Consider the following 15,718-nt stretch of genomic DNA (forward strand, 5'->3'; position numbering starts at 1 on the left):
AAAAAGAAACCACTGGTATAGAATATTCTGCTACAACATAATGAGATTCTTACCTCATGGGTCTTTCCAGGCTTCTGTCTATAGACGACTGATACAAGGAGGCCTGTTAAGATAGAATAACAGTCCCATGAAAAATTTTACCGTGGCAGAATTTTGTTCACTTTTCAACATTAAATTAGGTATCCTAAAAAGAATATTATAAAAATTGAGGTTGAAAGTACCATTCATTATGACTGTAAAAATGTCTTCCCAAAGGGACATCATGCAACCTGATTTCTACTTTGGACCTATCTGCTTTCTTTTCTGATATAATGCACTGCAGTTCTCTGTGTAGCTCAAATTATCCGCAACCCAAGCATTGCATGGGGAAATTAATAATATTTTCTCAGGAACACTGAAATAAGAGCTAAAGTTATTCTACAACCTCAACTTCAGAATCTTACCTGTTGACTGTAAATAGAAATTTCCTATAGAAAGGAATGGTTTGATGTTTAAAATAATTTGCAGCCATCATTCAATCCTTATTTTAAAGTCTTTGTTATTGTTGTTATGAAGTATTGTCTTCAAAATGTAACACATAAACAGAACTTAAGACAGCATTCATCTGTCAACATAGACACGACATTTAAATAAAACCCATGGAGTTTGACTTGAAGAAACTAAAGTACCTGGTACTTCAATCAGGTAAACAGTCACACTTTTACAATTCAGCGAGTTCAGGGTTAGTTTAAAATAAATGAGCTAAAGAATCAAAATATGACTTTTTAAAAGTGCACTTTAAAATTTTTCCTTCATTCTGAATAATACACTGAAATAGATAGTAAGCAAAACTGATAATACTAATTTTTTATTTTCCATGGCATCTACTGGGATAATTGCTAAAATATCTAAAAGGCAAGAGAGGACACTGAGCTATCAAGTGTTTGAGGTGACACTGTGGTATGATGTCCAGAAAGTATAGGGAGATGGCTGGGCGTGGTGGCTCATGCCTGTAATCCCAGCACTTTGGGAGGCCAATCCACAGGGTGGATCTGTGGTCAGGAGTTCAAGACCAGCCTGACCAACATGGTGAAACCCTGTCTCTACTAAATACAAAAAGTGAGCCAGCTGTGGTGACACATTCCTGTAATCCCAGCTACTCAGGAGGCAGCGGCAAGAGAATTGCTTGAATCCGGGAGGCGGAGGTTACAGTGAGTCGAGATCGCGCCACTGCACTCCAGCCTGGGCAATGAGAGTGAAACCCCGTCTCAAAGAAAACAAAAACAAAAGCAAAAAACAAAACAAAACAAAAGTATAAAGAAAGTATAGGGAGATGTATGCCAAGTATAGATAGTTTTGGCTTTGGTCATGTTTGATGATCAATTAATCACAGATAAAATTTGGTTTGCTGAAGAACTGGAATTCTAGTTTAAAAACATTTGTCTATGAAAGCTTAAAAATGTCAGCCAGAAAGGCAAGATTTGACAAATGTTGTCATAAGTTGCTATCATCTAGAAACATTTTATCAAGTACTAAAAATCTACTTAGTGGAAATCAAATCTCACTTTACAAACTATTTCTATAACTCAGTTTTCTATTAATTGGTAAATTAGCACCAATTAATCAATTAAAACATTAGTGTATAGTTTTGCAATTCTGTATGAATATCAGTCTTACAAGGTCCCTTTTGCATAACTTATGCTTCTATTAACTAATATTTTAATTTAATTCTATCTTACTAAATGAAAATGGAATCTTGCCTAGAAACAAAAGCATCTCTGCATGAGAATATTCCCATCCTCCTTTCAGACAGAAAAAGTGGATTCTAATATTTTTAGTTCCTAGAAAATATTTAGATTCCTAGGTTCTCAACAAATATAAAATTAGGAGAATAGTTTGGTTTGCCAGTCTGATATGTTTACATGGTTATTTTAATTTGCTGAGCTCTGAATCAGACACTGGGAAGGTAGAAAAATAGATACTAAATATGAAAGAAAGCAAACAAGTAAAAAATAAAATCAGATAGTTGTATTACCATTAGGAAATATTAGTTCTACTTGTTTGTACAAGAGCAACACCAACTAGCCTGAGAGCATTGGCGTCTGTGCAGAGCATGGTTTTCAAGGGACACACTTACACACAGCTAATGAGCAAAAAGTGTCAAGTTCAGAACACTCTGAGAACACCCTGACCCTGATCAGAAAACTTGAACTGTCAACTTATAATGAGCCTAAACAACATTGTAATATAAAATAAAACGTAGTATAAGAACTCATTGTGTTTCAGAGTTAGGCTAAGAAACTACCATTTCTCCTTGTACTAGTTTTTACATTCAAAATAAACTAAAACCAGTTTTGTGGTTTCATGTACACTCAGAGAAAGTTCAGTATTAAATTATAAGACAACGGTAAAAAATCTAGATTGATGACTGAGAGAAAAACTTGTACAATAATTGTAAGAAGGGTACTCATCCCAAAACGAAAATTGTCTCCAGAAAAGAGGTTACAAATTTTACCAATTATGATCTACTGAGTATTTACATATTACCATTATTTTAACACACTTAGAAGGTCAATTTAGAGAAGTACAGATACTGAATCACTCTTTCTGTTAAGTAACTATTAGATTAAATTTTGCTTAAATATCTGTAACTGTTCTTCATTAATGCCAGTTTTCCAGTTATGGATTAAAAACTATGTTATTCATGGTAATATACCAGGCAGTTGATAAATGGTAGCTAAGGTAATGTCTAATCAATTACATTTTTTAACCAGCAATGTTTAATAACAAAAGGTTATTAAAAATCCAGAACCTTAAGAGAATATATTTTCTTACATTCTGAAAAACTATAATGTGAAATTAATAACATAGTTAACATATGCTATTAGAATCATACAACACTCCCTCTCAATCCCAGAGATAACTGGCAAATAGGTCAACTACTGGAAAAGTGCTTTTTGTGTGTTTTTTTTTTGCCACTACCATCACATGATAGAATGCAGAGAATTAAGTTTCTACTATTTCTATGCCCAAGAATTATTGCATAATATTAATTATCAGAACTCTTTTCAAAGAAATTCAATAGTTAACAAGAAATAATATTAAGTAAGTAATTTGTTTTTAAAAGATTTATCCTCTAAATATATATCTTGGAAGTGCTGAAAAGTGTGATATACAGGAAATAGCACTGAAATGAAGGTTAAGAGATATATATATGTTTTTCCGCCACTATCTTACCATGTGATTTTGGACTTACTTCTTAAAATTATTGCACTCTAATTTTTTTTTAACTGAAAAATGAGTGAGTTGGACATGATGCACTCTAAATTCCATTTCAGTTATCTATGAACCTACCTTAAAAACACCCTAGAAATATCTGAGAAAAATATCCGACCACATTGAATTTCAAAATAAATTCTTGGGTTGCTCATATATTGAAATGAGGCTCTTTCTGCAGATATTAAGGTAACATAACATACAGAATATAACCCCTTGTTTTATTTGATTTTCTTCAGATTACATGCCTGCCTGCCTGGCTATAAAATGTAAGCCTTTAGAAATGGCTGAATTAAATAACCCAGAATGTTCCCGATTACTCTATTTTACTTTTTATTTAATATATAAATATTTTGATCACTTCTCAGTTTTAACACACACTCTGATGTTTACCACAGCGTAAATAATTTGAAATTGCAAATTGAGACTCTAGAAATTTGCATATTTCCTTGAGACTCTATACCTGCAATTCCAGTGGTCACCACTATGTGTCAGTAGTACCTCCTACAACATAAATGTTCTACTAGTTTTGTTTTCCAGTTGCACATATTTAAGACTTTTAATGAAAATAAGATATTTATTGTGTTATAGTATTCACTTAAGACCACAGAGCAACTACTGTGCAAAAACCAGTTTATTTACTTTGTTCCCATGCTAGTTGCTTCTAAGAGTTCCTTGCAAGGAGGCTTTTATATAGCTGATGGCTACCAAAACAGTGCCATTTCTGCTTATGTCTTCTAATGAGTCATTTGTCTACTTCCTAAAGTAATTTTCTGCTTTTCTTCGCAGACAGCAGGGTAACAAGCTTTTGACTCTGGATCATTTCTGCCTATTTCATGCTCTTTTTCAAATAAAACTCTGATTCAAATAAAAATGTACATTGGCTGCCATACATTTTTCACCTAGTTGAAATAGGCTCTTAAGTAGAGATTGCAAATGCATTTCATTTTATATGCCAGTGATAATTTCTTATAGTGGCTTCCTGGATCACAGTGTTGAGAAGGAGTATTAATGTCTGTCATGGGTATGAAACTGGGAAGTTGTGATACACAATTTCCAGGTATTTGCCAGCCCTATTCTTGTCTGATAATACAATCTATAAGTTGTATTTAGGAAAATGAAAGAATAACAATAAATTTTAGAAATATGTGGGACATAGGCATCTGATTATCCACACTCCAAGCATTATAATAGAATGGTTCTAAGAAGCCTTCTAGTAGTAGTTTAATCTGTCTAATAAAAACAGGTGCTTAATATATGCACTAAGACTAATACTTTTGATTTTTTATTTTCACACTGCTGAATACCAGAACTACATAGGATACTATAAGTAGCAGTTGTGGTTGGAATGATTCTTCACCCAGAGTCCAGGTATAGCCAACAACTCTGGTATAATTAATGTCCAGGCGATGATACTGGATGCAACATAATGATGCAAAGATAGATTGTTTTTTTCAAAAATAGCTTAGACATTACAGAGAATTGTAAAACACAGATGTGCAGAATCACAGTCACAGCCTCTAAAGGAGATATCTGAAAAAGAGAGAATAACGTGTTTTTACCTCATTGAAAACACCAGAAGAATGATCTTGAACATAGTCCAGAGGCTTTTTAGGAGGCTGGGTGTAGATGCACCATAGAAGCAGAAGTGTAGGGATGGAATGGAGGAGAGTCAATGGCAGCAAGGAATGAACATGTGGAAAAGGTGACAACAGTTAGAAATTGAGTGTTGACAGCACCAGCTACACAAACAGAATGACATGAATGGAGCAAAATAGGGGCAGCTGGGAGGAAGTGTGCAACGTTTGCAAATATTCTCAAGCACTGGGAAAATTCGCTAGTGTTCAATTAGTATATTTATAAACTCATTTTGTCAAATTTAATTAGCACTCCTAGTCTCTGGCCACAGAGGAATGCAAGGTATATTAAAGAAACATTAAAGGAGCAAGTGGATAGCATGCTGGTGAGTTTCCATGTGTGGCTGAAAATGATTATGGAAAATGCTGATAATTTAGGCTCAGCACAGAATAGTCCCTATAAGCTTTCTTTTTAAAATTTTTTATTTTATTTTATTTTTTTGAGACAGGGTTTCACTCTGTCACCCAGGCTGAAGTGTAGTGGCACCGTCTCAGCTCACTGTAACCTCTGCCACCTGGGTTCAAGTGATTCTCCCACCTCAGCCTCCTGAGTAGCTGGGATTACAGGCATGCGCCACCACGCCCAGCTAATTTTTGTATTTTTAGTAGAGAAGGGGTTTCACCATGTTGGCCAGGCTGGTCTCAAACTCCTGACCTCAAGTGATCCTCCTGCCTCAGCCTCCCAAAGTGCTGGGATTACAGGTGTGAGCCACCACGCCTGGCCGTCCATATAAACTTTCTAACCAACAGCAACAATACATATAAAATAAAGCTACAGAATGTTTTTCCTTGAAATAAAATACATTTACGTTCACACTAAGATACAAATGAGAAAAAGTGAGAGAAAACATTCCTCCTATGAGATAATAATGTAGGAAAAGTTCATTGGTTTGTATTCATTTACAGTCACTTTTGATTCAGTTCAATAAGCTACCTTGAGTCTAACCAAGTCTCCTTTGCAGTTTAATGGACAGAAGAGACCACCATCACCAATCAGTAAGCCATATATGGTCAATATACAAGTATATAAATCAGCATATGATATAGAAATGGTTATATCTTGTTTTCTAAAAAACCATCAGTGTAACTGGTATGTTATTTAAGAGTCTAAAATGCATAAAAACATGTGTAACTGACACACATCAAATGCACTGCTGTTGGTGGATACAGTTCCTAATCAGGGAAGTTGTTAGCTGAACCTTGAGTTGACTCTTTTTTCTTTTTTTTTTGAGATGGAGTCTTGCTCTGTCACCCAGGCTAGAGTGTAGTGGCGAGATCTTGGCTCACTGCAAGCTCTGCCTCCCGGGTTCACACCATTCTCCTGCCTCAGCCTCCCGAGTAGCTGGGACTACAGGCACCCGCCACCATGCCTGGCTAATTTTTTGTATTTTTAGTAGAGACGGGGTTTCACCGTGTTAGCCAGGATGGTCTTAATCTCCTGACCTCGTGATCTGCCCGCCTTGGCCTCCCAAAGTGTTGGGATTACAGGCGTGAGCCACCACGCCTGGCCGACTCTTTTTTTATTTGAGACGGAGTTTCACTCTGTCACCCAGGCTGGAGTGCAGTGGTGCAATGTCAGCTCACTCCAACCTCTGCCTTGGTTCAAGTGATTCTCCTGCCTCAGTCTCCCAAGTAGCTGGGACTACAGGCACCCGCCACCACAGCCAACTAATTTTTGTATTTTTAGTAGAGACAGGGGTTTCACCATGTTAGCCAGGATGGTCTCGATCTCCTGACTTCATGATCTGCCCCCCTTGGCCTCCCAAGGTGCTGGGATTATAGGCGTGAGCCACCGCACCTGGCCTCGTGTTGACTTCTTACCCCCAAAAGACTAAGCAATAAGGCCCAGCCTCGGGGCTTCCTCTGGTGGGAGTCTGGGGATTAGAGAAGTTGTGATGCCTTTCACTGGCAAGCCTGGAAATCAAGATCCACAGGGCTTCCTGAGTTTTTTCTTTCCTTATATCCCTAGTGGGAAACTAGGTACAGTCATGTGTTGCATAACGATGTTTCCGTCAACGATGCACCCTGTAGATGACGGAGGTCCCATGGGATTGTAAGACTGTATTTTTACCTTTTCTATGTTTAGATTTTCTTAGGTACACAAATACCTACCACTGCATTACAGTTGCCCACAGTATGGAGTGCAGTAACCTGCTGTACAGGTTTGTAGCCCAGGAGCAATGGGCCACACCACACAGCCTAGGAGTGTAGCAGGCTCCAGCATCTGGGTTTGTGTAAGTACTCTACGATGTTCGCACAATGGCAAGTTCACCTGATGACACGTTTCTCAGAACCGGTCCGCATCCTTAAGCAACACGTGACTGTATTTTATAGTGGGATTACTCTGGCAGTATATTATACTGAAAACTGCCCAGAGAGTTTCATTTTTCTTTAACAGCCTCTGCGTTTAACTTCTTACTCTGCCATTTGCTATTTGGGGCACATTACTTAACCCCTCCAGTCCGCATTTTCTTCTTATTGGCGGGACATCAGGAGGCCTCGAGGAGATAGTGAAGACAGAACTCCGCGCTCTCCAGGTGCCTGACGTTTGCTCAGCAAACAGGCCTCTCAACGTCAAGGTGCCCTTCTGCTTGAACTAGACCAAAGAGACTGCAAACAAATACAAATCTTCTATAAAGTTGTAATAATTGCCTGAATATTTCAGCACAGAAACTACCTCAACATTTTGAACTTGCAATGAATTAGATATAAAGACCTAATGAATGACTACAAACCATATAGGAAATGTCTGAACACATTTAACCATTTGGTACAGAAATGAACCTAGACTACGCTGTACCAAATTTGTGTATACGTTATGCATTCGGCCTTCGTTCTCTGAATGACACCCACGTCTCCTGATAATGGTATTTTAGAAATCAAACAGCATACGCCTAGTTTTCTTATATTAATAGTCTAGCCTCACTTACCGGGCGTCCAAACTCCAGTTCTGAAAAGAATTTATACCAGGGCTCATTTTCTAAATCTATGTCATCTGGATTTATGCGATCAGTCTAGAGCAGATGTGAAGGAAAAGGGAAGGAAAAGGCACACTGAGCAAAGTGAGGGAAACGCTGTGTGGCACGAAAAAACACGCGCGCATTCACACGCAAACATGCATCACCTCTCACCCCACGAACCTCAGCAGGAGAGAACGGAGGAAGTAAAGTAAAACAAGTAACATGAGGATGTGAAGGCGAGCTCCATGGCAGTGGGCCCCTAGTTCTTTCCTCTGTCCATCGTTTCTAATTGGCATAAGTGGTGGACAACTCTTGCTCGAGTTGATCCACTTATGCCTGAGGCATGAGCTATGGACCACTCTCTACGCAGCGAGCCTGGGTCTGGCTGGCAGGCCTGATGTTTGGAATAGGCTCAACCCAGTCACCAAGGAGCTCTTTTGGGCGAGTCACTTCGTCGCCCCTGCCCTCGTTGGTGGCCAGCAGTCCCAGCATGGGAGCCTGCAGTCTGCAGACAATTCACTGGGGGCAGGCAGGTGGAAAGCCTGGGATGGGGAAGGGTGTGGGAGGGGTGGGGAGAGAGGCGAGCTGGGGGAGCGGGACAGGGCGTTGGGGGGCTCTCAGGGGCCTGTGGATGAGAAGATTCTGGGGCCTGGGTGGGTGCGAGCGGGGCCCGGGGTAGTGGGAGTCGCCAGGCTCTGAGCAAGCGAGGGCTGCACCTGCACGTCTGCCGGGCATTAAGAAAGGTAAGGAAGGGAGGAGCTCACCCGGGTGGGAGACAGAGCCGGGGCGCGCGAGCTTGGTGTGGGGGCGCCACTCCGGGGCGGAGGGGAGGGGCTACCAGTGACTTCTCCGAGGCGGGAGCTAGAAAGAGGCTTCCGGCCAGGTTCCCTTGGAACAGGTGTCGGAGTTGTTGGGAGAGGGGGCTGCAAGAAAGAGGGGTGCAGAAACTGGTTCATTAGATGGAGGCTCTGGGCGGAACCGCGGGGACACCCTGGCCGCGCGCGGTGCCTGCGTTAGGCCGGGAGGGGAGCGCGCGCCGGAGCGCGAAGTGTCCTTAGGGACCCAGGCACCCGGGGGACGATCCCGGCCACGGCGAAGCGCTGCCCACCAGGAGTCTCGGAATGTGGAGGAAGATGCCCAAGATTCACCTCCCGGCTGCCTACTTCGAGCTGAGAAGGGGATCTGGTTTTTCACAATACCGTGGACGGCGGGGCAGGGGAGGGAACTTGGGATAAAATCCCATCTTGGTTTCCTTGATGTTCTAATTTAGAGAAAAAGCCCATTTTATAATTGACTTGCTTCCCCGCAGAGGTTTCTGAATGTTGTTTTTAAGATGAAAAAACTAGGAGTGTTAATATAAACAGTTGGAGAAAATACAATTATTTTAGTAAAACAGATGTAGTGTGTTTACTTTACCTAGCAATACCCTTAATATTTTCAAATAATACACGCCTGACTAGACTGATTCAGGCTGCTGATTTTATATTAAGTCTAAGTGCTTAAAGTACTATATGCAAGTTATTACTTCTTTGATAATTACTATATGACACTAATTAAATGTGGTAAAATTGAAGAGTGTACAGTATCTTAAGTCAGAAAAAAAAATTCTAAGAAAAATTATATGGTTCCCTAAAAGCCACTGACTCTGGCTAGGAGAGGAGCTGTGACTCCCAAGACATATTCCAGGAGGTCTAGTCAGTGCTCACTGCGTCAGAGCAATTCAGTATCATTTGCTTACAATTCTTAAAGGAACTCAGGGACTTAAATTAAGTAGCAACATCTTGGTTATGAAAGAAACGCTATGTAACCTTCACAGTGCTGGGAGCTTGAAATATTCCATATTCCAACAAAAGCCATGATTTTGACATTGTTCTACTGTTTTATTGACTCATTGCACTTACAAGTTTTGCTAATGATACACAGTCTACACTTAATAATAAATTATACTCACAGTGTTTTTAGTGATGTGACTTTGTTTCAATATTTTATAATAAAAGAGTATAATAGTTATTACAGACAATGATAGAAACGTTTGCGGCATCATGACAAAATAGTGCAAAAGCCTAAGTTATCCAAAAGACGTAGTGATCATAATTATAAAGACTGTGTAGTGTTCCTGGGAAATGCTCACAGTGAGATACCAAGCAGTAAAAACCGAATCTAACCAGGCACTTGTACAGTAGTTACAATGGTATTACAAAGCTTGTCTCTGCATGAACACAGTCAAGAAAGTCACACATACACAAAAGACTACAATGGTGTTCTGATATTGAGACTGTTTGTTTTTTCTTTCTTTGAAATATTATTTTGCTTTATTGTCATAATGTTATTTTTGTAATAAATAAATTCAGAGAGAATATCCTACTATTAGACATGGGAAATGCCTAGAAATCTTGAGATATTTTTCCTTATTTACGTCAGTATTATATTTGGTTTACACCTCAGAAGTAATAGTGAAATTGTTAGAGACAAAATACTCTAGTAATCAATTTGCTATTTTCTGTTGAATTTAAAAATTTAATTCAATTTACATTTGATTCAATAGTTGCAATAATATTGAGATTTTAATGTCAATAAAGTACTATTTTTCTCCAATTATTATTTAGATCATTATAGATGCATAATTATTGTATGAAATGGTTTTACTGGAGCTGGTTTTTAGGGAAACTGACAGTAGAGAGAATTTCCAGTAATTTCTCTTCTGTTTATAGAGACATACTATTTCTTCTACAGGAAAACTAACCTCTGATTCTTTTAAACGTCATAGTTCCTAATGTTACACACTCAGTGATATTATTAATTGATTATTATAACTTCTGCTTTCAAGAATAGTATTTTGTTTTGCTAAGGGGAGATAGAAACTTCTCTTAGAGGAAAGGAACCTGTTTAAGAAACATTATGAACAGCAGAGGGCAGCCGATTTACTAAATGAATAAGACTTGTTAGCTGTGTAACTTTGACTCCCACCTTAAGAAAATATATAACAAATGGATATACCAAGTCCTGATTTATAGTAATGCATCTCTATGATAGAATATGGAAAAGGAAACAGAATATCCTCCATTTTGCATCATACCTTAGAATGGCAGTTTTCCATTAATTATGCTTTTGTTGATTTAATAAGTCAATTTATAGTTACAATGGGCAACTATCTAGAATGCATGCCAATAGAAATTAGCAGAGAAAACGCCCAAAACAATGATAGCTGGGAATTATCAATAACTATGGAATGCAATGAAAGGCACATGTTTGAGCAGAGTTGTGTTAAAGGAAGTGTTAGTGGCAGAACTAGAATTTTGTCTTTGCTGTGGTTAACCCATTGAATCTTTTATCATGCAATAATTAAATGTCCTATGGAGGCACTGCTAAGGAACACGGAAGCCTCACAACAGTCAGTGACACACATACAGATGGTCAGTCAACAGATGGATATTCACACAAATCACTAATCTCAGTGATTTAACACTTTCCATGTGGAACATGGACAGGCCTTTGAGTGCAGCACTAATATTAACACTCAGAGACTCATTTAGGAAGTATGATTATGGTTCACTCTAATTGCTCAGAAAAGACAAAAGAACAAAGATACTGATATGCATCTTTCCAACCTTGGTGTGATTTTTTTTTTTTGGTTTCTTTTCATAAAAAAACAAAACACCAGCAGACCTCCGTTTAAAGCTAACTTTATGTCGTCAGTGCAAGAGGATGTGTTTAAGAAAAACTATAACTATAAATCACACGTGATCCTTACTTTAAAGCTACCAAGGGTGAACAACTTTAAAAATTTTAGTGTTTTCTACAATTAAAAACATTCAGTTGTTTTTGTGGTTATAGAAATTCCACTAAGTATTCTCAGTGAGGCATATGCTTTCTGTACGTTGTTCTATACAAAAGAAGTGTTGGTGCTATTTCGTTTTTGAAAATTATGCTCATTCCATTTTAAGGTTTAATGACATCGACTACCATGTTTTATATTTATTGTGGTTTCACAATAAATGCTATATACATTATCAGTTGGGATAATTCTTAACGGTCATCAGATGAAACTCCTTAAATTTTTACAGTTTAAGTATTGACTGACAATCTTTATGATAAAGAAGCTTAAGCTCACTAAGGGTTTAAATTGCATTTCAACTCGGCACGGTGTTTCCAATGATTATTTTCTTCTGCTTTTATCGTGTTCAGGTTTAGTTATTGTAGGGTAAGGTCACATTTTCATATTTTTTTACTTTCATTTTTTTTTACTTTATCAAGCATACAGAGGTCCTAAACAAATACTTTATTGATTTTTTTTTAAATTTAACATTAATCACCTACAAACATATCCAATGTAATGGGATGTAAAGGTTTTAGTAATACAATCCCAGGAGAGTTTTTATAATTGTCTCATGGAAAAATTAAATTGTGGAAATACGGTTCTGATTTGTGGTTCGAGTCCGTTCAAGGCAAATTCCTGGTGACCGCTGCTAAGTACTTTTCCAGATCAAACATTAGGCCCAATTAATTAACCTTTCTAAATTTACAGTCACATGAGTATTTATGAGCTTCAAAAAAGTGCACTCACTTTTACTTTCCCTGTTAAAGAACATACACACGTATGCCACTGATTCCTAAGGAAGATCTTTTTGCCAGGGTCTTGGAAGGACTTTTGTTCAAACAGTACTAACCCCCTGCCTCCTCTGTATCCCAGGGAATCATGGAATTCGTGAGTCACTACTAATAGCAGTGTGTCAAATCCCTCCAAGAATGTTTTGAGACCCACTGGGCCTTTTGCACTAGAAATACATAGATTTCATGGATAAGCAACAGAACAAGGATTCAGTCCCTCACCAACTTTATCCTTTAACTGCAAGGGTGAAAACTGTGTTCATTCATTCACTTAGAAATTCCACGAATGCATATTCACTGAATACCTTCTCTAGGCCAGGCATTGTGCCAGGTGTTGGGATACAACTAGTGGACTAGTCACGGCCCTCACCTTCGAGAAGCTCAAGATCTCATGAGGAACACAGTGTGCCATGGGCACATAGCAGGGAGAGCCTCCAACCTAGTGCTGAGGAGTCAGGCACATTCCCTGGGGGAGGTGGGATTGTGCTGGGACCTGGAGGATGGGATGGAATTCTCCATGTGAAGGACAAGGTGGTGGGGAGAGCTTTTCCTGGTGGGAAGGAGCAGCCTTTACAGAGGTCCAGCAAGGCGGGAATTGAATGTTCTCTGTGTAGCTGGAACCTAGCGAGGCAGGGAGGGTGGGAGGAGAGATGAGGCTGGAGAGGTCAGCTGGAGCCCAATCACAAGTCTTCTATAAAGTATGCTCAGGGTTTTAGATTTTGCTCGAAGGACAGTGAAGAGCCAGGAGCAAATTTTGAGCTGGAGGTTTTATAAAGATTTTCTAAAGATTGCCTCCGCTGTGGTGTGGAGACTAGACTGGAGAGGTAGGGAAATGAATTAGGTGGCTGTCACTGTAGTCCAGGCACGGACAATTGTGGGCCAGAAGAGAGGAGCGGCGGTGGCATTTCTCCTGGCAGGCAGACATTGAGTCCACTGGAGGAGAGGGCACAACCCAAGAGGGCCCTTTGGAAAACTGGGCGGATGGAGAGGCCGTGTAAAGATTCAAAAGAGCAACACAGAATTACCCAGGTGCTGTGTATGGTTTTCAAAAATGAAAAATGAAAAGAGCAAAGGAATGCTCCCAAGCCGTCTTGGAGTCAAAAGACATGAGAATGCACGGATCAGACCGTGATAGCCCTCAGCGCTGCCGTTCGCTGTGATGCCACTCTCATTCAGCACGCGGCTCTTCAGTCTCTAGCTTGTATTTTCAAACATATCAGAATCTTATGTAAACTGTATCAATATGCAGCCAGTCTCCACATCACCACTGCCCACTTGGCTCTTTTTGTTTTCTGATTTATAGAGGCAATTGAAATGAAGTCAGGACTAATTGTTTTAAAAAGATGATGAGCTAGTCCTACACTGGAAAAGCTGGCCAAAATGTTCCATACGGCCAGCTCAAACCATTTTGCTTAAGGCTGGTCCTCTCCAAAATTGCTTAGGAGAGGTAAAAATGTTTGCTCTTTCCATTTCTCCATAAGATAGCCATTCTCATTTCCTTCTAAGTTTCTAAGTTCCTTCTACTTATCTTCTCCTGTGGCTGCAGAGACCTATCCGCACTCGAATCTCTGTCACACTCATGGCTCCAGATCTTCCTGTCTTACAACCAGTCACATCTGCTGGTCCTGTGTGGTAACTACTTAGGGCCTAAGTTTCTGATAAAGTAAATCAAGTATACTTTACTATAAATTAGTCAATAAATAAACTAATTTATACTGCAAAATCATCAAATAAGCCAATCCAATAACGACTACAGCTTAAATGTGTTTCCTGCTCGGCTACGCCTGGAGTGGCTATACAGCAGTGACCAAGTGCACCAGGCATGAGTATGTCTGGGCTCAACTCCTAGTTCTGGCTCCCACCGGCTATGTCTCCCTGGGGCAAGGCGAGCTAATGTGTGTTTCAGTCTCTTCATCTGTAACATGGAAATGCCACGTGTCTGCTTAATAGGACTGTTGGAAATTTTACATGAGATAAGGCATAAATTACTAATGACAGAGCCTGGCATAGAGTGAGTGCTCAATAACGATTTACAATGATTGCTATTGCTATTATTATTGCTATTGTAAAACAAAGCGTCTTTAAAGTCTTTTCTAACCCAAAGACAAGAGTAATGTGCGAATTTCAGTCACAATGATAGGGTCAATGTATAAACCCTCAATGGAGCAAAGGGAGCATTTTTTAGTTGTGTGTCTGTTTTAACCATACGAGAGGCTGTTTACTTTGCACAAACTCAGATCTACTCTTGCATAGATATTAAATGATAGATTATACGTTCCTCAAGGTAGAGAGTGTGCTCTGTTCCCCGCTGTGCACCTCACATAAAGCCTGGCATGTAGCTGCTGCTCAATCAGTTCTGCTGAATGACTAAATAACAGAAACATCCTGGTGGGAGAGCTTCTAAAACCAATCCTGTTTCCTGACACCACAGCTCCCAAAGCATTCCCATACATTTACCATGTTCATTATCCTAAGAGTCTCATAAATTATTAGAAAGATCATTAAAGTTTTGTTGCTTAATTTAAATCTGAGACGTATTATTTTGCTGTTTTCAATTTTATGCATTGGTGACATTGTGTTTCACTCAATTCTCATTCTGGAAATTTTAGAGTAGCATGATACTCAATCATAGAAACTAGTAAATGGGTTATAAGTTTGCAATGGTGCCTGCAAATCAGTGATTTTTTTTTCTTTCAGTTTTTCTTTCATAGTCCTGTTACTCTAAAAGATATGAGTTATTTAAAGAAAGGGTAAGAAGGCTGAGATAAATATCATGTATGAATTATCCGATGATAAGGTTTTGAACATGCTTCTCCAGAACACGACCACAAATACAGGGTTTCAAAAACTAAATCAAGGACACTCATGTTGGGTGTGGCAAGGCTAGGGTTTCCAATTAAACCACAGGGCTGGCCTTGGATTACATATGAGTGTGATTTCTTGGAGACTCTTGAAGGAGCTCCACAAAGAAAACTCTCTTTTTCCTGTTCACTGACACCTAAAATTCTTTTAGAGCAAAAATGAGAGTAAATTGCAATTGATTGCAAATGTTTTCCTAGAAGTAGATTTGGAAGGAGATGCAGAGGAACTGTGGAGTTTCAAAGAAAATCCTGAGGGCACTGATTTCTGAGGGGAAGCAAAGAACATGCAAGGGAGTATTGGGGAATCAAAACCAAAGGCCAAGGGAGGACCTATGTGTGAACCTGCACTTCGAGGAGGGAAGTGGTTCTTCTTAAGTGTATAGATATTTTTGTTTGC

At 39.2% G+C, this 15,718-nt stretch overlaps 1 protein-coding gene across 50 annotated transcripts in view; it reads right to left on the reverse strand.

Annotated features, from left to right (window-relative positions):
* SORBS2 (sorbin and SH3 domain containing 2) overlaps nt 1-15,718 on the reverse strand; it is a 227,215-nt gene that overhangs the window by 44,780 nt on the left and 166,717 nt on the right. For 18 of the 50 annotated variants that reach the window (XM_065545763.1, XM_074040894.1, XM_074040879.1 and 15 more), the window contains 4 exons: nt 8,617-8,775; nt 7,823-7,906; nt 4,818-4,874; nt 54-103 (listed from right to left, as the gene is read on the reverse strand). In XM_065545763.1, the coding sequence (XP_065401835.1) occupies nt 54-103; nt 4,818-4,874; nt 7,823-7,906; nt 8,617-8,775 (350 nt within the window). The remainder of the gene's footprint in view (nt 1-53; nt 104-4,817; nt 4,875-7,822; nt 7,907-8,616; nt 8,776-15,718) is intronic. The other 32 variants (XM_065545771.1, XM_074040891.1, XM_065545769.1 and 29 more) reach the window with 4 other exon arrangements.

The sequence above is a fragment of the Macaca fascicularis genome, chromosome 5 (genome assembly GCF_037993035.2).
Source record: "Macaca fascicularis isolate 582-1 chromosome 5, T2T-MFA8v1.1".
Lineage (NCBI taxonomy): Eukaryota > Metazoa > Chordata > Mammalia > Primates > Cercopithecidae > Macaca > Macaca fascicularis.